Here is a 24,870-nt window from a genome sequence, read left to right on the forward strand (position 1 = left end):
GCTAGAGAATAATAAGTTATCCAATATCATCTCATCTATCCTTATTGTTATCTATGGTCATTGGCTCTTGAAGTCATTGACAAAATATTTGAAGATATCTCAAGACTTGAGATTCTCAGGTGAAGCTTATCCATAATGTTTCAAATGTGTTCAGCTTGCTAGTTTCAAACAATACAAATGTTGCTAGCCCTTAACTTCCTCTTTTCACTGGTTGCATGCCTGGACAGTTTCCAAATAACTGAAGGGACATTTCTAATGTGGGACAGAAGAAAGCATTTATTTGATTCTCAAAACAGTTCATTGGGTTTACTTTGACTTTTTCCCATGAAAAACGAACAAGTAAAGATCATCAATTGTCATCCTGATACATGTTTCTCCATTAAATGTTCAAAATATACTTTGACAACATTATCTGTTTAATTTTGGGGTAAAACGACGGAAACCTGCTTAGTGCAAGTATGCAGTTTGACCAACTATTAAAGGACAGTCCTCCGATTTAGCCTAGACAATCTTATTACCTTAAAAGGTATATCTGAAGTTATTGTGTTTGAATCCAGAGAAACACATCAATTGCCTCCTGGTAAAACATCTGGCACTCCTGGCAGACTCTCTCAAAAGGGACTCAAACGAAAAGAGGAGAATATTGGGCTATTGGCTCTGCTGTGTCTCTTGCTCTCGATTTATGTACCATGGTACAAAGGTATGTAAAATAGTACATTACTATATGTGCTATGGAACAAATACCATGGTACTATAAAATATGCCATGGTACTATCTGTCAAAAAATACTGTGGTACATGTACCATGGTAAATATACCATGGTACCATGGTACGAGTACTATGGTAACATTTCATATGGCTGTTGGAGGGCTTGATAACCCACTAACCCTGGCACCATAACAATTACCATGGTAAATACATACGTTCTTGTATTTGTGTCATACCTGTACTAAACTGTAGATGCTGTGTAGAATGTACAGTGGTAGGCTATATCAAATAAAAAGAATGAACTGAGGCAAATGCAAATAATACATGGACTCAACATGTATTAAAAAAAATTATTTATACTACAGAACATACAATATTGCATGAAAAAACATAATGGCCTAACGTGGCCGAACAAATAGATTTTTTTTTAAATGTTTTCCTTTTGAGGATCTTCGCCGAATTGGAGAGTTTCTGGCGTATGTAGCCCTTGATCTCCGCCTCTGTCTGCTCTTTGAAGACAGATTTCACTTCACCTAAAGAGAGAAATAAATAAAGAAAAGGGGAATTAACAGATGAAGAGACAAATTACAAAAACAGACAGACAGACAGACAGAAAGACAGCGGGGATGCAAACTCATCAGGTATGAAAAAGGTGACAAGGATCCGACCACCCCACGGAATATCGGCTTTAAAATGAGGAATAACAGATGATTTTAGCAGTCAGAACAACTAAAGCAGCAGTTGTAATAATAACAGAAACGCTAAAGAGTCACATGTAATATAAATATATAAAAGCATTTATTTTAATTGTGTCAGTTTATAATTTTGGCAGCACTGTTGAACATTTTGAAAATGTATTTTCATGCCTCTGTGCAAGGCTTAGTCTTTCTATCTTTATAGCCACTGGTGTAAAGTAACTAAGTTCATAAACTCAACAAGTACTATACTTGGGCACAATTTTGAGATACTTGTAATTTACTTAAGTAAATGTTTTGCTACTTTGTACTTCTGCTCCTCTACAATTCAGAGGTAAATGGTGTACTTTGACTCCACTACATGTATTTAATCCCTTTAGTTACTTTGCAGATGTGGATGAATGATGTGAAATATAATCAAGTGTTAAATCAGACTTTAGTTCCACCTGGAGTAAATCCACAAGCTACCCTGCAGTATACAAAGTCATTCAAACTAGCTGCACCTTTACCAGCTTTGAGAACACTTTCATGATCAATCATTATAAAACATATCATATATATTATTCTGAAATGGACCAATCTGCACAATGACTACTTTTACTGTCGCTACTTTCACTATATTTTGATGATAATACTTTTCTACTTTTACTTGAGGAACATTTTGAATGCAGGACTTTTACTGTAACAGAGTATTCTGACACTCTGGTACTTCTACTTTTACTAAAGTACAAGATCTGAGTACTTCTACTTTTACTCAAGTACAAGACCTGAGTACTCCTTCCTGAGTCGGTGACTCCCACTACATTGCTACACAGAAGTTTCCGTTACAAGTAACACACCGTGTCAAATTATCAGGACATGATTTGAAATAGCACTATTGTGTTTCTAAAACAACAATTAAAATCATCCAAATCAACATACTTGATAGTATACTTATTAGACAACATGAAACTTACCAGACAGACAGCATCGGTGGAAATCCCACCATCCTCCAAAGGCAGATGTGTTGTGGAAGACTGCATATTTAAAAAAGCACACAATAATCTTTGTTACTAATAAGAAACTATAGAGAAGATACACAGACATACAGAGACAGGTACACACAGACAGAAAATCAGGCAAAGAATGAGAAGCCGGAGCAACATGGCCTTAAGGCCTTAACGTGGACTAAAATGGTTAACAAGAAACAATGCCATGGCAAAAAGAAATATAAATATGGGGAAATATAATGAAATGTTATGAGTTCTAATTTGGATGTTTAAACAATTATGTTTAGGTAATGATTGCACTTCCATCAATTAGTGATCAGTTACATCAATAATCATCTACTTGATTTATAACCAAGAACAATACTAATAACAATATATAATAGCTGTAATTCATGTGATTAAACAACAACCTATCATGTACCTGAAAACTAGGTCCAGCAGTTGAGATGTGCGCCGTAGATGTTCCTTCCTCTTCTGGTTTTCTCTCTTTAATTGAGTGTGTTCATGAAATTAACAAAGTTTAAAAAATGACAACACAAAGCTGATTTAAAGACATAGCAGATGTAAACAAGTAACAAAACATACCACGGTCTGAGTGTTGCTCAGTGAGCTGCTGCATTGAGGAAATCATCCTAGGGAGACCTACAAATACAGTGATTATTAGCAATTTCTCTCATTGAATCAAGATAAGAAGTCTACAGCCAAATTACAGGGGGTAGAATTTACCATCTCAGTTTGGTGTATTGGCATGCTAACATTAGCTAACTAGCACTAAACAAAGTATATGTATGTACTGTAGGGCTGATGGGAATGTCACAAGTTTTTGGTTATTTTTACATAAGGTGCCAGGTGCGGGTGCGTAAGGAAAACTACCAACATTTTCAGGTTTCGATTTACTTTGAGGGATATATCTGTAAAAAAAAAGCATTACAACCCAGCCAGCAATTGTAGAGACATTTTACTTAAAGTGGACCTATCATGCTATATTTGAATAATATAGTGTAGGACCATACCTATATAAGGCATATTTATACTTTCTATTTTTCAAAATACCAAACAGATCATGCATTTTAGCCATTCCTCATTTCGCTCAATTTAACACAGTCTTTGCATGGGCTGATTCTGTGAGAACAGCACCATCTACAGGCCTGGCATATGTACTACAGCGTCTCCAGCGCTTTCCAACGGCAATGTCCGTGGCTGTCTCCTCCTGATTGGTGGAGTTGGCCCAATAGCCGTAGCGCCACTTCTGTGACGTCATAGAAGTGTTCAAATCTGGATCAGTCTGTATCAGATCCGTTGCAGCCCCTTTTTAAGAGATTTGGGTATGGAGGAAAATAGAGAGGGTTGTGTTTTCTGACACTTGGTGAGTTCCCTGGAACACCGGGGACACATATTCATGTATAAGAGATGTACACAAGTGCATTTTGCATGATAGGTCACCTTTAAAACAGAAAAAAAAGCTGGGATTCAACAATTGGAAATTGGATTCGTCCGGCGACCATAGAGGTTCATGGCAATCTATCCAATAGTTGTTCATATCTTGGAATAGCCTCCCAACTGAGATACGGGATTGTCCCACTCTCAATAGTTTTAAAGGCCAACTCAAAGAATGGTCGAGAAACAAACAGACGTGCAATCACCGCTAAATGCACTTTAGCACAGGGGTATCTCCTCTTGCACTTTATGCATCTCTTGTATCATCTCTTGCACTTAATATGTCGTTGCTGCTATAGTGTACTGCCATGTGGTAAATACTTGTGTGTGCTGCTCTTGCTATTTTTGCATATCATGTATTTATTTTTTGCTATGTTTATAAATGTCATGTTCTTATATGTTGTATGTGAGGGACTACGGATGGAAATGAGCTCAAAGCTAAAATCCGGCATATTTACACTTGAAGCATTATTTGTCTGAAGTGTTCATTAATGTGCATTGTCCCTATTCCAATAAACGATTAAATGAAAAAGTGAAAATGTTGATACATTTGAGTCCAGACTGAAGTGGGGCACTAGCTATGACAGACTGGGAGACAAACATTCTGTAAATTGCAAAACAGCTTCATGCTGCTACTGTGGCTTAAAAAAAAAGATATTACTGTTAAATCAACATACCTTCAATGATGCTCAAAGCATTCCTGAGGGAATAATTATCCCTCTCCAGTGCAGCAAACCTTTCCTCCAACGTCCTCGGGTAACTCTTTTTGTTCACCTCTTGGGCCTATCAAAAAGCACACCATTACAAAAAAAAGGTTAGGTTTAAAAGCCAGTGGTGGAAAGTTAGTTCTAAATACATGTACTTGTGTTTTGAGGATTTAGCAGCCAGGTATGTTTTGCACAGTTTAGGTCAATTTAGGTCACTGCACTTTGGACTTAGTATAAAAACAGATACATACCTTCTGAAGATCCTTATTTTTTTTGATAATGTCTGTGGATGACGATGACTCCGGCCTTGATTTTTTGCTTGGTCTCTCCTGAGAACAGACAACAACATACATAAATATTTGTTGTTGTGTGTGTATCTTCATAAAGTTGTGTTGTTTTGATTTTGAATAACTCACCTCTATATGTTCCACGTCGTCGTCCTCCTCCAGAAAAGGCCTCCTTTTCTTTGCCCTCTTGCCTTTTCCCATCGGCCCGGATTGTTCAAAAGGTTCTTTGCCTTCAACCAGCCGGTTCCTCATCTTGAGGAGTGCACCTTTGTCACCTATTGGAAGCAACAAAGATATTCAGCCTATTACGTTGTACAATCCATATTTATATATACAGGACTGTCTCAGAAAATTAGAATATTGTGATAAAGTTCTTTATTTTCTGTAATGCAATTAAAAAAACAAAAATGTCATACATTCTGGATTCATTACAAATCAACTGAAATATTGCAAGCCTTTTATTATTTTAATATTGCTGATTATGGCATACAGCTTAAGAAAACTCAAATATCCTATCTCTAAATATTAGAATATCATGAAAAAGTATACTAGTAGGGTGTTCAACGAATCACTTGAATCGTCTAATTAACTCGAAACACCTGCAAGGGTTTCCTGAGCCTTGAAAAACACTCAGCTTGGTTCAGTAAACTAAATCACAAGTATGGGGAAGACTGCTGATCTGACTGCTGTCCAGAGGACCGTCATTGACACCCTCCATCAGGAGGGTAAGACACAAAAAGAAATTTCTCAAAGAGCAAGCTGTTCACAGAGTGCAGTTTCAAAGCACATCCACAAAAAGTCTGTTGGAAGGGGGAAATGTGGCAGGAAACGCTGCACAACCAAGAAAGATGACCGCAGCCTTAACAGCATTGTGAAGAAGAGTCGCTTCCAGAATTTGGGGGAGCTTCAAAGACAGTGGACTGAAGCTGGAGTCCAGGTATCAAAAGTCACTGTTCACAGACGTGTCCGGGAAATGGGCTACAATAGCCGTATTCCCATGGTCAAGCCACTTCTGAACTCAAGACAACGGAAGAGGCGTCTGACTTGGGCTAAGGAAAAGAAGCACTGGACAGTTGCACAGTGGTCCAAAGTCCTCTTTTCAGACGAAAGCAAGTTTTGTATTTCATTTGGAAGTCAAGGCGCCAGAGTCTGGAGAAAGGCTGGAGAGGAGCAAAATCCAAGTTGCTTGAAATCCAGTATGAAGTTCCCACAGTCAGCGATGGTTTGGGGAGCCATGTCAGCTGCTGGTGTTGGTCCACTGTGTTTCATCAAGCCCAGAGTAAATGCAGCTGTGTACCAAGAGATTTTAGAGCACTACATGCTTCCGTCTGCTGAAAAGCTCTATGGAGATGAGGAATTCATTTTCCAGCATGATCTGGCACCTGCCCACAGTGCCAAAACCACCAGTAACTGGTGTACTGACCATGGCATTACTGTCCTCGATTGGCCTGCAAATTCCCCTGACCTGAACCCCATAGAGAATATGTGGGGTATTGTGAAGAAGAAGCTGAAAGACACCAGACCCAACAATGCTAATGAGCTAAAGGCCGCTATTGAAGCATCCTGGGCATCCATAACACCTCAGCAATGCCACAGGCTGATTGCCTCCATGCCACGCCGCATTGATGCAGTAATCCGTGCAAAAGGATTCCCAACCAAGTACTGAGTGCATTAATGGACATTTTCAAATGTTTGATTGTGTTTTGCTGTTATAAATCTTTTTTTTTTACTTGGTCTGAGGAACTATTCTAATTTTTTGAGATAGGATTTTTGAGTTTTCTTAAGCTGTATGCCATAATCAGCAATATTAAAATAATAAAAGGCTTGCAATATTTCAGTTGATTTGTAATGAATCCAGAATGTATGACATTTTTGTTTTTTTAATTGCATTACAGAAAATAAAGAACTTTATCACAATATTCTAATTTTCTGAGACAGTCCTGTATATATATAGGGTACATCAACATTTGTATGTGAGTCACATTTTCTGCTTACATGACAATATGTTGGTAATGATACTCTGTATAGGAAAATATAACATATGGTCATGCTACACCCATTATGAGTATACTTATGATACTTAGCTGATAATACCTATGTAGCCAGGTGAGTTAAACTATATATTAGTGGCAGCTGGTGAAAAATATTTTAGGTGGGGATGTGGAAGATGGGGGGGATGGGTTGCATATTTTATACCAGGGTCTGCAACCTTTTTGAAACTGAGCGCTACCTGAAGGATAATGAACTCCATGGAGGGCTGTTCCTTTGATATAATCTTTCTGAAGAATATAAGTATATTTTTACTAATTACTGTTTCCAATGGGCAACACTTTTTTAGATAAAAAACAGTATTTTTATTTTTGAATAATAACTTTAGAGTGGATTTATAGAGCGCCTTTCATTTAACATTACATTACATTGCATTTAGCTGACGCTTTTATCCAAAGCGACTTACAATAAGTGCGTTCGACCAACAAAATACAAACTTGAAGAAAACAGAATCATAAAAGTGCATCAGGTTTCATAGAGCTAAAACATTTCAAGTGCTACTCAACAGGCTTTAGATAAGCCAGCCCTTTATTAGTGTATAAGTGCTTTGTTAGCAATTCTATCGCTCGGAGTGGAGTCTAAAGAGATGAGTTTTCAGTCTCCCCCGGAAGATGTGCAAGCTATCTGCTGTCCTGATTTCAATGGGGAGCTCATTCCACCATTTTGGAGCCAGGATAGCAAACCAGATCTTAACAGATCTGAGGATACTGATTGGCTGAAATGTGCCTGCCATATTTTTCGGGTAGCCAACGGTCACTATTTATTTAATTATTTATGTATTTATTTAATTTTGGCTCAAATTACTTCTCCATTGACTTCAATACATAATTTTTCTGAAATAAGGTGGGGGGCGGAAGTAGAAGTCCCTCCCTTTCCGGGGGACCTCCATGGGACCTTATTTCGGAAAAAGTATGTATTGAAGTCAATGGAGAGAGAAAGATTATCTTTCGATCCCGTTTGAATTGTGAATTACGAATTACACGTATGATGTTTGTCAATTTAAAAGATAATTTTGCAAGTCAAAAAAAAAAAAAATGTGTCGTAAAACTGTGAAGTAACACATTTTTTTGTGTGAAACCACTCAATGAACTACATCTCCCGTCTCGCACCACACACCAAGACGGCCGTCACGTTAGCACATTTCCCTTCTTTCTTTCAGAATGAGGCGAAAAGTATTAAAAGAGGTGAAAATCACTAAGTCTGGGCATGTTGAGAGCTGTACATACACAACAGGGGAGTTAGTCGGTTCCGTAAGAGCCAGCATGCGGGGCTGGGATTCTGGGATTTGTAGTCTTTCTAGTTGAGTATTTTTCATGGTCTTATATTTCAACAGTTTTACGACAAACTGTGCATTTTTTGACATGGAAAGGATCTTTTAAGATTGACAAACATCATATGTGTAATTCGTGGCACAAATCAAACGGGATCGAAAGATAATCTTTCTCTCCCCATCGACTTCAATACATTTTTTTTTTTAAATAAGGTCCCATGGGTCGGAAGTAGATGGGCGGGACTTCGCCTCTCTATATGGTCTAGCTAGCTGCAGCCGCAGCAAGTACACGACATGCCCCCTACACGACACGCTCACCTAACACATGGTGGCTGAGAGACATTGTCCGTTTCTCAATCGCGAGTAAAACTGCTGCAGAGCAACTATTTTAAGTATACTACGTCATCGAGTGGCGCTGAAGGACTGTTTAAATGAATGTTAAATGCCCAGCATTCTGCGCCACTCTATGACGTATATACTTGAAATAGTTGCTCTGCAGTATGTGTACTCGCGATTGATACAGTACATGGCATGATAATGATGGCCCAAAATTCCATGCCCAAAAGAAAATAAGGACTACAGACCAATAGCCCTCACATCAGTGATTATGAAATCACTAGAAAGAATTCTGCTCCAATTTCTTATCAGTACAACACAGGACAAACTTGATCCATTCCAATTTGCCTATAAACAAGGGTGCGGTACGGAAGATGCTGTGGCCACTTTGGTTCACATCATCACTAAACATTTAGATAAACGTAACACCTATGCAAGAGCCCTCTTCCTAGACTTCTCATCAGCATTCAACACAATACAAGCAGACATCTTGGTGTCAAAAATGGCCAAAATGGAAGTAAATCCATACCTGATTTACTGCTATGCTGCTTTCCTCACTAGTAGAGAGCAACTTGTGAAGGTTAACAAAACCCTGTCATCTGCCATCACAACCAATGTAGGAGCCCCCCAGGGCTGCGTGAGTTCAGCTGGGCTCTTTACTCTGATGATTGTCGTACCAACACAACAAATCAAGTCATCATCTCTGATGATACTGCAATAATATCTCTGCTCAGTAACACAGACAACCCTGAGCTGCACCAACAGGCTGTAAATCAGGTGGTTGAGTGGACTCATAACAATGCTCTTGAGATCAACACCAAGAAAACTGAGGAAATCATTTTTGGCTCACCATCTGACTCCCATAAAGTCCCCATTGTCATCCATACAGATGAAATCAAGCAGGGAGTTTCATACAAATACTTGGGTGTAATGATTGACGATCTGCTGTCATGGAAGGATCACATTGAATATCTGTGCAAAAGGACAAAACAAAGAATGTATATTCTTCGCCGTCTTAGGTCTTTTGGGGCGAGCAGAGAAATTCTTCTTTTGTTCTTTACGTCTGTGATCATGTCTATTCTGCAGTACTGCAACACTACCTGGTACAAATGTTTGTCAGCAGCTTTAAAATCAAAACTGCTCCAACTGTTAAAAATTTGCTCAAAGATTGTTGGTCAACCCTGTCAGAGACTCTATAGCCTCATCCCAATACCCCTCCTCGACTCCTGCTTTCCCTCACTCGCGCCCCTTCCTTGCATCTTAGCTCCCGTAAGATGCGAGCGAGAGACACGAGGAGGTGACGTGAGGACAGAGGAGTCCTCAGGTATTAATTGGGATGTCCTCGTTCACTCAAACGTCACTTTTAAACGAAGTCTGTTAATGATGACATGTGCACAGCTGTATCCCCTCTCATCGGTTTTAACTGAATAACCCCTTAGCACCGGCCCATTTCTGGTTAAATATTTATTTAAATGAAGGAATCTTTCTCTTGTTAGTCAAGGAATTTAATGTATGATGGTTGATCCTGCTTTTGTGTTCCGATTGCACATAATAATTCCAACGGAGCTGTGAGCACTTATACATTTATGTGACGCTTTTCCACTCATCTTCCAGTTGTTGGTTTTCCTCTGTTGAAATCGACCAGCTGTGAAGGTGGGGGCGGGGCTTTTATACGCGGAGTAGTGAAAACACTTCCGCGTAGTCTGCTCGCGTGTATCCTCTCTTTCGTCTCCTCCCGCACCCCTCCTCGCTCACCCCTCCTTGACTCCGCCGTGTGCATTTCAGCTATTGGGACGTCCTTCAAAATGGCGTGTCTTGATCCATTTCCGGGTCAAGTCCCGGAGGAGGGGAAGAGAGGAGTCGAGGAGGGGTATTGGGATGAGGCTTATGACTCAGCCTCATCATAACAACCTAGTGAGGCTGTCCAAGCTGATCTGCTTAAAAAATAATCCTTGCGGTCCTCAAAAAAAACGAAACTAAAAATAACCTTTTAAATGTATCCCAACAGCAAAGTCAACATGATTTAAAATCTAAATGTAAACATAACAGCCAGGATTGACCTGCAGCAGTCGGAGCCATCCCTGGAGCTGTCGTCGGGGTCATCCCTGGAGCTGTCGTCGGGGCCATCCCTGGAAGAGTCGTTGTGGTTGCTGGGGCCACCGGCAACGTAGTTGGATGTTCAGAGCAGCACTTTTTAAAGTGACTAATAAACATCTTCTTTCTCCCAATGATTCTTGGGCAAAAGCCACAGTGATAATGGCGGCTGGCCACACATTGGAGATGGCATTTATAGACATTATAACCTAAAAAAGAGACAGAAAGTGGTTTCGAGGATTCTAGAAACAAACCAAAATGAATTTCTTGTAAATATGCAATGTGAAACAAGGTGTTTGTGCAAGAGCAATAAATAATCATGTCACCAACAATAATATTTTTGCCTATAAACTAGGGATGTAACGATATATCGAATATCGCGGTAAATAAATGTCTCAATACCGTCGTGAGACTGACAAAATCTACCGCGATTTTACAAACATTTAAAAAACATGTTCCCATCGAGATCATCGATCTCTTTTTCAAGGGAGACCTGTCCAACATGGCAGCAAGGTTACAACATGAACATAAAACAACAGATAACACAAAAGCAGTGTTTCCCCTATATACAAATAGTGGCGGCGCGGCGTCGCAGCTGAAATATGTGCGCCGCTGCTAGGGGGCGCCAACCAGGTACCCAACAAAAACAAAAAAAATATATATATTTTTTTTAATTAAAATAATAATAAGTGGCGACCCTTTTTCATTTTTGATTGTTTGTTATGTGGATTTGTAGTATTGTGTTACTCAGTGTTTCCCCTATATAAAAATAGTGGCGGCGCGGCGCCGCTGCTGAAATACAGATGTAGCGCTTCATTTCAGACGCCTACTCGTGTGGGTCCGTGATCTTCACGGGGTGGGCCCCTGCTGAAAAGGAAAACCCCCCCGCAGGACTTGATACGCCCCCTTGATAAATAAATGTAATTTTAATGAAACCAGCTGCAATGGATCATGGATCCACCTGGGGGAGCCGTGAAAAGCTGCCACACTGGAACTCATGTGAAATAAACAGCTGATAGATCTACAGGTATCTGATATAGCGGATCTTTGTTAAGATCCATAATGTCACGGATAGGATCATATTCTGTGCTAAATAAGAGACATGTAATCATTTACAAAACATCACCATGTTTTTATTTAACAAAATAATGTTGTTTAATTCACGTTGGCGTAAGTACAAAACCATCACTATGTTTTTTCATCCCGGCTCAAACAAACGATTTTCAATCATCTTCCTCACGATCATTTAATGTATCATATGTTCGCGAATTGAAATGAATGCACTAATACATGTAGTTTAGTCCACGTGAGTTTACAACAACAAAAATAATCGCTTTGTTTTTATATCACATCCGACCGGAGGAAAATGCAGCACGGCTCTCACTACCGATAATCCTAATCCCACGGGCAAACAATAATATGTACAGTGTTAATAGTTTACTGTATTATTAGTGTCTAATATTACTGCTATAACAATCCCACATTGAGTTGTTCAAATCAGACCGTTGTTTTTTTTTAAACAGTCTGACTGAAACGGCAGCTCTCAGGTGATCAGGTGTGTGTTTACCAGTGTTGGGAATAACGCGTTACAAACTAACGCACACAACTACCTTTTGCGGTAACTAATAACGTTACTAGTTAACTATTCCCATTCAGTAACGCCGTTATAGTTACTGTGATTTAAATGGGTGCGTTACTGCATTACATTATGTGATCCAACTGAACCGAATCTCCCTTCGGATGTAATTTACAGGCGAATACAGCGATGTCCTCTCACAGTACCATGGAAAAGTGAAAGTGACCAGAGAGGAGTGATGATTGGTTAACGCGGGGTAACATTTCAGGGTAAGACAATCAGAGACAGAGTTGGGCGTAGGGCTGCACGATTTTGGGAAAAAATGAAATTGCGATTTTTCTGACAAATATTGCGATTTGCGATATTTGTTTTTAAGCGACCCAACGTAAGTTTATTGTAAAATGCGGCCATAACTCCGGCTAGGAAGGTCGTATCAACATGCTCCCGTCTCTAGCACCCCCGCAGCCCGAGCTACGAGTGAAAGAACTAAACTTACATGAAACTTCCGTTGGGTTGCTTTAAAGTCAAGCTTCAGTTTAAGATTCACCCTGTAAGAGATGTAGCACATGTGATGGAGCATTACTAACCTGACTCAGATGGTTTGTTTCACCAAACCATCTAGGAAAGCTCCATTGGAAGCCATTTGGAAAGGGCAGGCACTTTCAAAAATCTGTCACAATCTGTCTATCACCTTCTATCATGGGCCACTTCTGATTGGTTGACAATGACTGGTACATGTGGAGCACAGCACTTCTGATTGGTGTGGATGACTGACACACAAGAAAGAAAAAAAGAAAAAAAAAATTGGAAAAAAATCGCAGACTTAGCGATTTCATAATCGCATCATTTAAAATCGCGATTTTGATTTAAAATCGAGTAATCGTTCAGCCCTAGTTGGGCGGGTCTTGCCTTATGGGGAAAATACACAGACACACAAACACTTGCTAACACTTCAGCAGGTCACCATTGAAAAAGAGGTCGATGATCTCAATGGGTTTTCACCTGAATAAACCTTGAATTGAATTGAAGGCTAACACACACACATACACGGGCAACGCCCACCACCAGCACACACACTATGGCAGATGCAAGTATCAGCGAGAGCAGCAGCGCATTCACGACTTGGAGATATAACCACTATTTTCAATTTGTGGGGATAAAGGACGCAAAAAATATTATGGTCAAATGTAAACTGTGTGCAGGACAGAAAGCATTGTCCACATCGAATAACAGCAATGCCGATTTCCTGAAGTCGCCAAAGATCCCACCGTCTCAACCACCGGCAGTGACCCAGATTTTTTTAAATCGCCACATGTCACCCAGAGTCAACTAAACAGATTGATTGCTGAAAATAGTTTGTTTGTCTTCAGTGTCAGTCTGACCGTTTATTATTTATCTAATTGTTACTGCCAAAAGAGTGTAGTTCTTGTTTAATTGTTACACTGCCAAAATAGTGTAGTTGTTGTTAATGTGTACACTGTGGTGATTGACATTATTCACCCACGGATCTATGGGTTGGGGTATTGTTCTGCACGGACATTTTAGTGAACCGGACTTCTTGTTTCCGCCGGTCTTCGCTTCCCGGGCATGAAGTTGTTTACAATGGTTTTCAGATGCTAAATAAAAGTCTAGCTTGTACCTTTGATACCCCGCCTCCGACTCCCATCTCTCGGCACCACAACACTGCCAAAAGAGTGTAGTTGTTTTTATTTCATATTGCACTACTTAGAACTTGATTGTTGAGGCCACAATAAAGATGCCTGCTTTATTGTTATTGCACAGATTACAGGTACTGAGACAATGAAATGCAGTTTAGCTTCTAACGGTGCAACAAGCAGTAAAGTGAAAAGTAATGTACACAATCTACAGCAGTGGTCCCCAAACTAAGGCCCGCGGGCCGGATACGGCCCGCCTCCACATTTGGCCCGGCCCCCTGAACAATACCAGAGACGCATTATGATTTTTTTTCAGTCAGGCCATGCGAATCCTAGACTAGCCCCTGTCAAATAGAACAGAATAATGGCGAAAAGGTTAGGTAAGAGAAAAATTGATTCAGAATGCAGGGTATTTAACCTGCAGTGGTCAAACAATTATTTTTTTGTTCAATGCAAACAAAAGGCGGTTTGTCTCATCTGTCAAGAGGCGGTGGCGGTATTTAAAGAATACAATCTGCGCCGACACTATGAATCCCGTCACAAAGACAAGTATGATAACTTGCAAGGCCAAATGCGAGCAGACAAACTCTAAAAGCTAAAAAGTGGACTGTTAGATCAGCAGAATACATTTGTACGCCAAGCTCAGCTGAACCAGTCATCTGTTCGGGCCAGCTTTCGGGTTGCTCAACTGATAGCAAGCAGCGGTAAATCTTTCACTGATGGAGAGTTTGTCAAGAAATGTTTGAATGCTGTCGTGGAAGAGGTGTGTGACGAGAAGAAAGATGTCTTTAACACCGCAAGTACAATCACCAGACGCATTGAAGAAATCGGCGATAATGTATATGCCCAGTTGCAGCAGAAGACGAAAGAATTTGACTTTTTTTCATTAGCACTTGATGAGAGCACGGACGTGCAAGACACAGCGCAGCTGCTCATTTTTATTCGTGGAGTTAGCGCAAACTTTGAGATGTGCGAGGAGCTGGCAGCCCTCCAAAGTCTCAAAGGGACTACAACGGGGGAGGACATTTTCGGCAAAGTATGCCAAACCATGGAAGAGTTGGACCTAGACTTGTCAAAGCTTGCCAGCATCACGACTGACGGGGCCCCTAATATGGTGGGCGCGTCTCTGGGTCTAATAGGACGCATGAACCGGGAGATGGAAGAACGGGGTCTCAACGCCCCGCTACAAGTCCACTGCCTAATTCACCAGCAAGCACTATGCTGCAAAGTGTTGAAGTGGGATTCTGTTATGAAGGTTGTGGTGTCATGCATAAACTTCATCAGAGCAAAGGGACTTAAACACAGGCAGTTCCAACAATTCCTGTCTGAACTGGAGTCTGCGCACGGCGATGTGCTGTACTACACAGAGGTCCGATGGTTCCGATGGGGGACAGAGTTTTGAGGCGTTTTTACGAGTTGCTTCCCGAAATTAACGCATTTCTTCATTCAAAAGACAAAACGGTCCCAGAGCTGATCGACCCAGAATGGAAAGGGCACCTCGCATTTTTAACAGACGTGACAGAAATGCTGAACAGCCTTAACTTGCAGCTACAAGGCCAGGGGAAACTAATTTGCGACATGTATTCTCACATAAAAGCATTTGAGGTGAAACTTGAGCTGCTTTTGGAACAAGTGAAAAAGCACAACTTCATCCATCTCCCTGCTACCCAAAACCTCTCTGCAGAGAACCCAGCGGTCCAGTTCCCAGCTGAAAAGTGTGTGGAAGCACTGGAAATGCTGAAGGCGGAGTTCGGTGTGCGATTCCGGATACTACATGTTAATGCAAAAGAAATCCGTCTTTTCCAGAACCCCTTTCTTGCCGACATCGATGAAGCCCAGCCTTCTTATCAGTTTGAGTTGGCCGAGTTACAGAACTGTGATGTTCTGAAAGACGCATTCAAGCCCAACAGTCTCATTGACTTCTATGCCGCCCTCCCAAACGACACATACCCTAACATAAAAAAACACGCAATGAAGATGTTTACACTTTTTGGCAGCACGTATATCTGCGAGCAAACCTTTTCACACATGAAACACCTGAAAACTCAGATGAGATCAAGATTGACAGATGAACATCTGCATCAGTGTTTGAGACTGGCTGTGACTAGAATGGAAACTGACATTCAACTTCTCACCAGCCAGATGCAGGCCCACGGTTCACACTGATGAACATACATAGGTAAGCTCACTTTTCTGACTTGAATGAGTCATTCTGAGTATAAACAAATGTAATCATAATAAAATCTACTGCGATAAAATCCATCTCCACAACCATACTGGTAGTGAAATGTATTGTGCTGTGTAGGTGCTGTATCGCTTAGTTTGGTTTCTTAGCCTGCTTGCTTTGTGGTTTTCACAGGGAAGTTGATGAGAGAGAGCTGCAAACAGCGGTGTCTACAAGCCTACTGGAACCTACAAAAGGATTATAAGGAAGGAACACAAGAACTTTGAGAGACTGCTCATATGAGTCATTTGAGTAAGAGATTCTGCTCTGACAATTAAGCTAAACTTTTACCTGTTAAGATTGTGCACGGCACAACAGAAAGTTAATGTTCAATGGACTTTTTTTCTGTGAAGAACCCAGAGGGTTATTTGGTTATTATTTATTTCACAAATAGTGGTATTTATTTCCTAACTTTTTCTGTGAAGATCCCAGAGAGGGTTATTTGGTTATTATTTATTTCATAAATAGTGTTATTTATTTCATTATAGTGTTATGATTTATTTCCTGACTTTTTTTTCTGTGAAGATCCCGGAAAGGGTTATTAATATTTGGTAATGTGTGGCTTTCTAGAAAACAATAAATGTTTACGTTTAGGCACCCCTGCGATCGTCACACTTTTTCTGTTACAAACTGACCCCGGCCCCCATCAGAGAAGGGAAAACGTATGTGGCCCTCACAGGAAAAAGTTTGGGGACCCCTGATCTACAGAATAAAATATAGAATTAATTGAATTTTGAATAAACAGTGAGGGGTATGAATACACTAGATATACACAGCAGCCTGTGAGCAGTATTAACAGTGTGTATGAATATGCTAAGATATATAAAGTATGAAAACGGTAAGCAGTGCAAGTATAGCATACATGCCAACCTTTCCAAATCCAAAAGAGGTAGGTTTGCGCATGGCAAATGTGCACGCCCAAATTAGGTAATCAGAAGAAATGGAACCCCAGTAATTACATATATAAACCATGTATTTAACATATATCGCATCATTTTATGCATTTTTCAGAAAAAGTGGTAGTTTGGTAAACAGTGACATCAACGACATGTCTGGTCTGTAAAATGTCCAACTACAAAAAGCATCGTTTTTTTTTCTCATCAGGAAATGCAGACCGGCTCAAACAAACACTTTTTAAATCATCATCCTCACGATCATTTAATGTATCATATGTTCGCCGAATTGACATGAAAGCACTAATAAATGTAGTTTCATCCACTTGAGTTTACAAAAATAATCGATTTGTTTTTATATCACATCCGACGGGAGGAAATTCAGCAGCTCTCACTACCGATTTTTAATCCTAATTTAATCATCATCTTCACCACGAGTATTTATGTTTATGTTCGCCGAATTGACATGAAAGCACTGACAAATATGAATATACTGTAGTCAACTTCATTAAAACATTATTAACGTGCCTAATCTCAGTAATTCACCATTTCTACCCATGACAACACACTTAGTCCGTGTTAGGTTCTCTTGCGGCACAGTGAAGCGTTCCCGCGTTGACGTCACTTCCGGCTTCCCCCAAAACTTCAAAATGAGTCGAAGGAATTTTCCCGCGATGTTCGAAATTATTGATATTTATCGGAACGGTATCGCACCTTCTTTTTTAAACTGACGATTCGAGATGACTAGTAGCCCAATATTTCATTGCACAACAGTTGCTGGGATGCTGTCACAGACTCTTTAAACTGTCGCACTTTCTGTTGTTTCTATTATGCATTGCCGGTATGAAAGGGTCTGTACCGGAAATATCAAACATTTAATAAAAGTGAAAAACAATGAACAAGACTTAACGTATTAATAATAATTAATTATATTTATTCTGTTTGGATGTAGGATTTTTGACTTTGTTTAGAGCAGTGATCTTCAGCAGAGAGCTAAGCGATGTCAGACCGGACCTAACGCTGAAAAGTATTATCATCTGAAATTAATCATTATGTTATTCATATTAAATACATATTGTATTTTTACAACTTGTATTTAGAAATACTCTGTTGTAATTATTGATGCATAAATGTGTTCATCCATTCAATGTGGCATCTGCTATAATGGGGTTAATGTATGATATTACTTAATAATACAATACATTATAATATATGATATGATAATTATGTTTTAGTTTTATTCATTTCTTATTTCATAGTTTCTCATTATTATTATTTAATTGTTATCACTCATCTTATTTTTGATTTTATTAATCTGTGTGAATCTGTGCTATCCTGTTTTTCACTGTTACCCTGTTGCTGTTTGAACTACTGAATTTCCCCACGGGGATTAATAAAGGTCCATCTTATCTTATCTTAATGTATAAATTGATTTACTTCAATCTACTGTACTGTGTGAAAACAGCCCAACAATATTACAAAAAATATACTGCATAAAGCAAACTATATACTTTATTTGATCTAAAATATTGATGTTTTTTCATTATAGTAGCCTGTGAAAACCATAACAAATAAGTGATTAAATGCTACAGTATTCAGCAAACACAACTGCAGAGCTGCAAACATTGCAAACAGACTAAGTTCTACAACACCCAGTTGTCTTTGTGTATTTGTGAATGAAGCGCCATCTCATGGTTAAATCCTGTAATTGAACAAATGGGGAAATTTGGCAACGCCCTCTAGCAATTTGGCAACACCCCCAGCCACTGGGATCCGCTGGGCTTTTGACTGGGACACACCCATGTGAGTCCTATCTGGAGTGCTACATCTGTATGTGCGCCGCTGCTAGGGGGCGCTAACCAGGTACCCACAAAATAAATAAATATATATATTTGTTTTACTTTTTATTTTTGTAATTAAAATAATAATAAGTGGCGACCCTTTTTCATTTTTGATTGTTTGTTATGTGGATTTGTAGTATTGTGTTACCGTATGTTCAATAAAGATGTATTTTTGCTAAATCTTGAGACATTGCCACTGTATTAGGCCTGGGGCGCCAGATCTGGGGGGCGCAACATTCATAATTAAGTAAATGTAACACCCTTTTCACCCCGGTTACACTTTTCATTTGCCCTGTACGATGGGCGCTGTAAGTGATGAAAGTGGGGGATGTTGGCTTATCAGGCACCCGCAGCTCTCAGCCAAAGTGCGAGTGTGGAAGCGAGAGAGCGAGCGAAAGAGAGAGAGAGAGGGCGCACCAGTACCGGCGCTGCTGTTATTAGAATCTGGTGCTAGCTGCGCTAACGGATATAAGAAGTAGATGTTTCTACAACCAGGGTGGAGGAGAGCTCTCCTGTCAGACTGAGAGGCTCAGTGAGGTAAAGGACTGTCTGAGTGTTTAGATAAGTTAATTTTAGTCTAAGTTATCTCAGTGGGTCTCAAATGTTTTGACCACAAATTATGTAAACATATATTTCGAAGGCACTCCTTTATAATTATTAGGATAAATAAAAACAGGTTTGAAACCATTCCAATGTATACTATAGGACAGTAAACCAAAAATATCGTTTAAAGTTGGAGAGATACAAAAATATGCATGAATAAATAAATGTTAACCTCTTAAGCCCTGAGCCTGTTTTTCAGGTTTCAGGCTCCAAAATGCCACTAACACAGCAAAGACTATATCTTCACTTCTAAAAGAGGTAAATTAATAATCTTTTCTCTCAAAGCAAGGTTACATCTGTGAGTTGGATGTAGGAGTGTCAGAATCAATCTAGATGTTTTTATTTTAAAGTAAATTCAGATGGAACATAGTAAAAACATGTAAATTATAATGTCCGCCTAAAAGAAAAACATTACTTATAGTGAAAACCACCCTTGAATGATGGGTTAGTAGACTAAAAGCTTATAACATATAATAAGTACCCTGTATCAAGATTGATGCAAAACAAGTGAAATTTGACGCTTTTAGAGAGGTTTAGAAAAATAAAGTCCAGGCGGACTCACTTCTGGATAATTTGGGAACCATCGGTTCCATTTGACCTTTTTCACTGTAAAAATCATTTTATTACTTTGAATTATCACTATAGGTATTCATTCCATCCAAATACAACTGTTGTGAAAACAATTTAAATTTAATTTTTTTAAAAACATACTCTGTTATCCTCTTAGGCCCCACAATGCTAAAAGTGAGCCTCTGGATTAGCCCCGAGCGAAAAATGCTAACCTATTACTTCACCGGAAATCACTCCTAGCTCCCTTATTACTTATCCCAGCTGCACATCCAACACATCGTTTATGATCGTAAAGACACAGAATCTAACGGTGCCCACCTCAACACTGAAAGATACACACTTGCAACGTTATCAACAAAAACGTAAATCAAAAGAAGTGGCGCTAGGTAGCTACACAATGCTAACGTGGCTTACCTTTGTCTTTGTCTGGTCTAAACTGGTCTTCGATGGCATTAAAACGATAACAACGATGATGTAGTTAATCCATAGGTTAATATCCAATGTGGCTGTGTCCCCTTTGAAATGTTCTGATAATCTATAAGCAATACAACTGCGATTCCGTTACCTGCTGTCCGCTCTGTGCTCCGTGCACTCTGGGTCCTGCAATTCCTGCTTCCTTACGGTAGTAAACAATAAATGAAGTCGGCTGCGTAATGTTCTTACGCTGGCTGGCATTCTTCATACTTTACGCAGGACCATATCTCTGGAACCCATTGGTCGATTTGGGTGATTTACACCTTTTTCTTAACCAAAATATCCAATAGAATCGAGGGGCAGTTCCCAAATCCACGTAAACATTACCATAGAATCATATAATAGAGAAGAAAACAAAGCACATCTGAAAGTACAAGCCTGGACGGCAAAACGTTATACCCAGTATATTGCCATAAATATGATGGTGGATTATCAGTAAAAAATTATACGTGACACAAAGACATTGGATTAACCTTGAGCTGCGTTTTTATTCCAGTGAACACAACTTTTGATCACAAATCAAAAAAGGTAAGACGTAATTATTGTAATATTTTTGAAACCGGATGTTGTTTACTTTCTCTTTTCTGGCTGATAGCTCCACAATTCGGGGTCCTACAGTGATGACATTACATGTGTGGAATCTGTGGAGTCTCAGCTTTAATCGGATATCTTGATTGTGCAGTGACGATAAGTAATAAGCGCACTGCTACCGTGAGTGCTGTGCAAAAGTCCGTTAGCATTAGTTAGCATTTTTTCGCTCCATGCTAATTCAAAGGCTTAGTATTACTCTTGTGTTTCTTTTAGCTAAAAATGGTTCATATTGTTAGTTAGCTGAGTTTCTTATCTTTAAAAGGGTATGGAACATTAATAGTTTCATAAATGTTAAGAAGCCCTGAGACATAGTCTCGTAAAAAAAAGGTGGGGGGGGGGGTTCCACTGGGGGGACCCTCGGGCTTAAGAGGTTAACTAGGAAAATGAAGATATGAATGAACAACAAAAATAAAATAAGTTACATTTATTTGTTATTGGCTATGGTAGGTTATTGGTTTTAATTTTTTTAAATATGTAGTTTCTTTTCAAGAGAGTACCAGAATGTGTATTTTATGTTAGTATTTCAAAAAATCTCCTGGGGGATAATCCCCCCAGGCCCCCCTGCAGGGGTTGGGTTTTCAGCATGTCAACTCTTTCACTTGTGGGGAAATTCCAGGATTAGCGCCAGGTCGCCCTTTTTATTTACTACAAGACAAATGTGCCTTTCTATTTCATTGTTCAATTTGGATTGAGACAGGGAAATAATCTAAACCTCATGCGTGGCGTTTCACTGTCAAGGGGAGCGTGTATGTAATTACATTGCAAATACTGACTTGTGCCCCACCACTGTATAGGTTAGCCCTACCATAGATTACCCAACAAAAATACTCTAGCGCCGCCACTGCTAGTAATTGTGAGCTCAAAGTGTACCAGATTGAAGCATTTTACTTTAAAATGTTCAAAAGTATCCCGGGGGGACATACCCCCGGACCACCCTAGAGGATGTGACGTCCACCCCCCAATTCAAACATGTTCATACAATACTGAATACATTTGAATGCATTTTGACGTATATGCCTATGTCAATAAGTTTCTGTTTTTGTAGTGTATTTGTCTTTTGTAGAGATTTTTCATTTATTCTTTATATATAAAATCTCTTCTAGGGCAGCAACTTGTCTAGAACCGGCCCTGGTACTAGGCCTCAAGAGCCTTTCTTGTGCTTGAAGACACATAGAAACAAATTGGCGGGGCGCCCTTCGCACGTGCACACACTAAAATATTCCACGTGCTCCGCGCTCACATTATGCTGGGCCCACGTGCCTTAGCACCGCTGCTATGACTCCATCCTCGGGGAAACACTAAAAAGGACATCATATTTACAGGGCCACATGTACATACCTAGAGACATTGACAAGTACCAACAGCAGTGGCGGCCGCCACCCCCCCTCTCCACACATTAAAAATAAAAATACATTTAAAAAAATATATATTTAAAAAATGTGTCTTTTATTTATATTTTTATTTTTAATAAACAAGGTAAATATTATATAATTGGTATCAGTCAAATGTATAATCTACAATAAAATATCGTTTAAAATTGTGTTACGATGTCTAAAGTTACTGATAAGTCACATGTTTCCTGCCTGGCCTTGCCCGTGTATCATTACCCTCAGCAAGTGCAGGAGAAGCCAACTGTTGCTATCTTTTCAGCCAATCAGCGTCGTCAAATCTGATGGTCACAGGGCACCTACGTCAGCGCCCGGTGCAGTTTGTGAGTTGTTTGGACTCGTATCCAAGGAGACAAAACAGGAAGCTGTCATACACTCTGCAAGCTATCATTAGCAGCTAATGAAAACTCTGTTTTTGACATAAAAATGGAATTATGGATTATCAATACTTTTTTCAAAGTGACACACATTGGATTAACCTATGGATTAACCTTCAGCCGCGTTTTTCTCGTTTTTGATCAGAATAACAGCAAAAGGTTAGCATATCTCCGTGTTTTGCTACCTAAAGCTACGTCGTGTGATGTCTTTATTTGCTTCGCCTGTCGCGAGTTCTGATCGCTCAGTGATGATACTTATATTTCTAGAATCATGCTCATATTCCTAAAAGATAACCTTGATGATGCTGAGTGAGTGAGTTAGTGAGTTGGAGTTGAGTTACTTGAAAAACTAAAGTGAAGCTTGATTTAATCTATTGCAGGGTCTGATTATTATATTGTTGACATGAAGCTTGATTTAATCTATTGCAGGGTCTGATTATTATATTGTTGACACTTTAAAAAATACTACTATCCTACTAAAATGCTGTACAAATCAGATATATTATTTACTAAAAGAAAAAAAAATTCAAGCACAAAAAAAAAGAAAGAATATCACATTTATTTTCTTTATTTTTCAATATCGCGATAAATATCGTACCGTGGACTTTTTATCGCGATATTATCGTACCGTGAGTTTTTGGTATCGTTACATCCCTACTATAAACAGAATTTTTGCAGATTGAATGTGTGATTATGCTCATATTGTGCGTACCCCAAATAAGGATACTATTCCAGCATTATTAACACTTCATAACCTGAATATAAATCTAATTTTTAAAGTTCAATTTGTAATTAAAAACTCATTTACACCAAGGATGTCCCTTGGCACAGAAATATCAAAATTCAAATGATGAAGTATACAATGATCATATAGAATTATAGATGGACTTACCTCCATATTTTACAATTGACCTCTGGTGGCTCTGCAAATGAGCCATCAGGGCAGGGTATGACCCGGTCCATTCACAAAATGGACACTGGAAAGTGTCCGAGTCCAATTTGTTTAGCTTTGGGTGTGCTCCATCTCGGAGTGCTGTTTTGTTAGTCTATAGGTGAATAAATAGAATACAATTGTGAGTGAGTTTAATATTGGAAATAGTCAACTCCTTAAACAAGCAGCAATGGACTGGTCTGTATAAATATGGGACGAAGCTGGTCATACTTCCTCACTTTCAGAAGGTTTAAAGAGAAACTAAGAATCAAAACTCATAAATGATTTGATAATTTATTTTACAACATGGCCACAAACCCCATCTAAAAACAGAGGCTCTGTCCTAATTACCTGATTGCATCCGCCTGGGTTATTTGGCTCTACCCAATAACTATAATTTACTTTTAAACACACTTAAAATAATTATACATTATGTACATGTCTACAGTATAGCAGCTAATACATGTTTTAAATAAATAAACATTAAAATGTGAAAGACTCCTTCAATTAATATTTAAAACATACACAAAATCAGATTCTTGTAAAAATTAGAGTACATGCATTGTTCCATCTGTCAAGCTAAGATACATTTTAGCTCTTAGCTTGACATGTTTGTTCAGTTAGCATATATGCTAACTGGACATGCCCGCTCAGTTAGCTTAAACATACACATATATATTATTTATGAATTCCATTCCTTTAAATGTAATATTTAAAATACAAATTAGCAAAATAAAGACAATTACACTGCGCTAAACAGCCACATCGACAGACAACCGAGAACCTAAATAGTATGTAATTATATCTAAAACCACAAGACCTTAATTACCTGTACTCGGTGCGCCATATTGTCTGTTGTCTGCTCTGTGCTCTCTGTAAACCTCAATGCCTCGTTAAATATCGGCCCAAACCACGCCCTACACTCTACCCCTACACACTCCCCCTCCGTGACGGAGTGAACTCCGTGGAGTGACACATGAGGCTCCCTCCTGTCAGATAGAGGGAGTAAATACAGCGGCAAGCTTTGGGACAAACTCCCCTCTCACCGGCAAAACAGGAAATGCCGTACAGTAACTGTATGTAACAACGGTTTCAAATCAGCATCTCTTGGACAAAAAATGTAAATTATTAACTCAAATAAAACTCCAAACTTCTTTAACTGTGTTTCTTTTTTG

General features: G+C 39.2%; 1 protein-coding gene across 4 annotated transcripts; it reads right to left on the reverse strand.

Annotated features, from left to right (window-relative positions):
* Positions 1 to 1,044: 1,044 nt before the first annotated feature.
* On the reverse strand, positions 1,045 to 24,681 carry LOC307022112 (uncharacterized protein). 4 transcript variants are annotated; one of them, XM_079654695.1, is made up of 10 exons: positions 24,525 to 24,681; positions 23,657 to 23,810; positions 10,539 to 10,781; positions 4,953 to 5,098; positions 4,788 to 4,865; positions 4,507 to 4,612; positions 2,978 to 3,034; positions 2,814 to 2,878; positions 2,360 to 2,419; positions 1,045 to 1,241 (listed from the first exon to the last, which is right to left on the reverse strand). In XM_079654695.1, exons 1-10 carry the CDS (start codon positions 24,540 to 24,542, stop codon positions 1,233 to 1,235), a joined length of 936 nt encoding a protein of 311 aa, XP_079510821.1. In that variant the 5' UTR covers positions 24,543 to 24,681; the 3' UTR covers positions 1,045 to 1,232. The 4 variants fall into 4 exon arrangements, with proteins under 4 accessions (XP_079510821.1, XP_079510820.1, XP_079510822.1 ...); XM_079654694.1 differs by having other exon boundaries at positions 10,539 to 10,814; XM_079654696.1 differs by lacking the exon at positions 10,539 to 10,781 and having other exon boundaries at positions 24,525 to 24,680.
* Between the last annotated feature and the right edge of the window lie 189 nt (positions 24,682 to 24,870).

The sequence above is a fragment of the Notothenia rossii genome, assembly GCF_949606895.1.
Source record: "Notothenia rossii genome assembly, chromosome: 10".
NCBI lineage: Eukaryota > Metazoa > Chordata > Actinopteri > Perciformes > Nototheniidae > Notothenia > Notothenia rossii.

What these genes read in the sequence shown, in the direction of transcription:
- LOC307022112 (XM_079654694.1), bottom strand. An exon ending in GATGGCTCCGACTGCTGCAG is followed by an intron (nt 5,099 to 10,538) that starts GTCAATCCTGGC and finishes TGCTTCCAATAG; the next exon opens with GTGACAAAGGTGCACTCCTC. An exon ending in CTGCTGGACCTAGTTTTCAG is followed by an intron (nt 2,420 to 2,813) that starts GTACATGATAGG and finishes TTAAATATGCAG; the next exon opens with TCTTCCACAACACATCTGCC.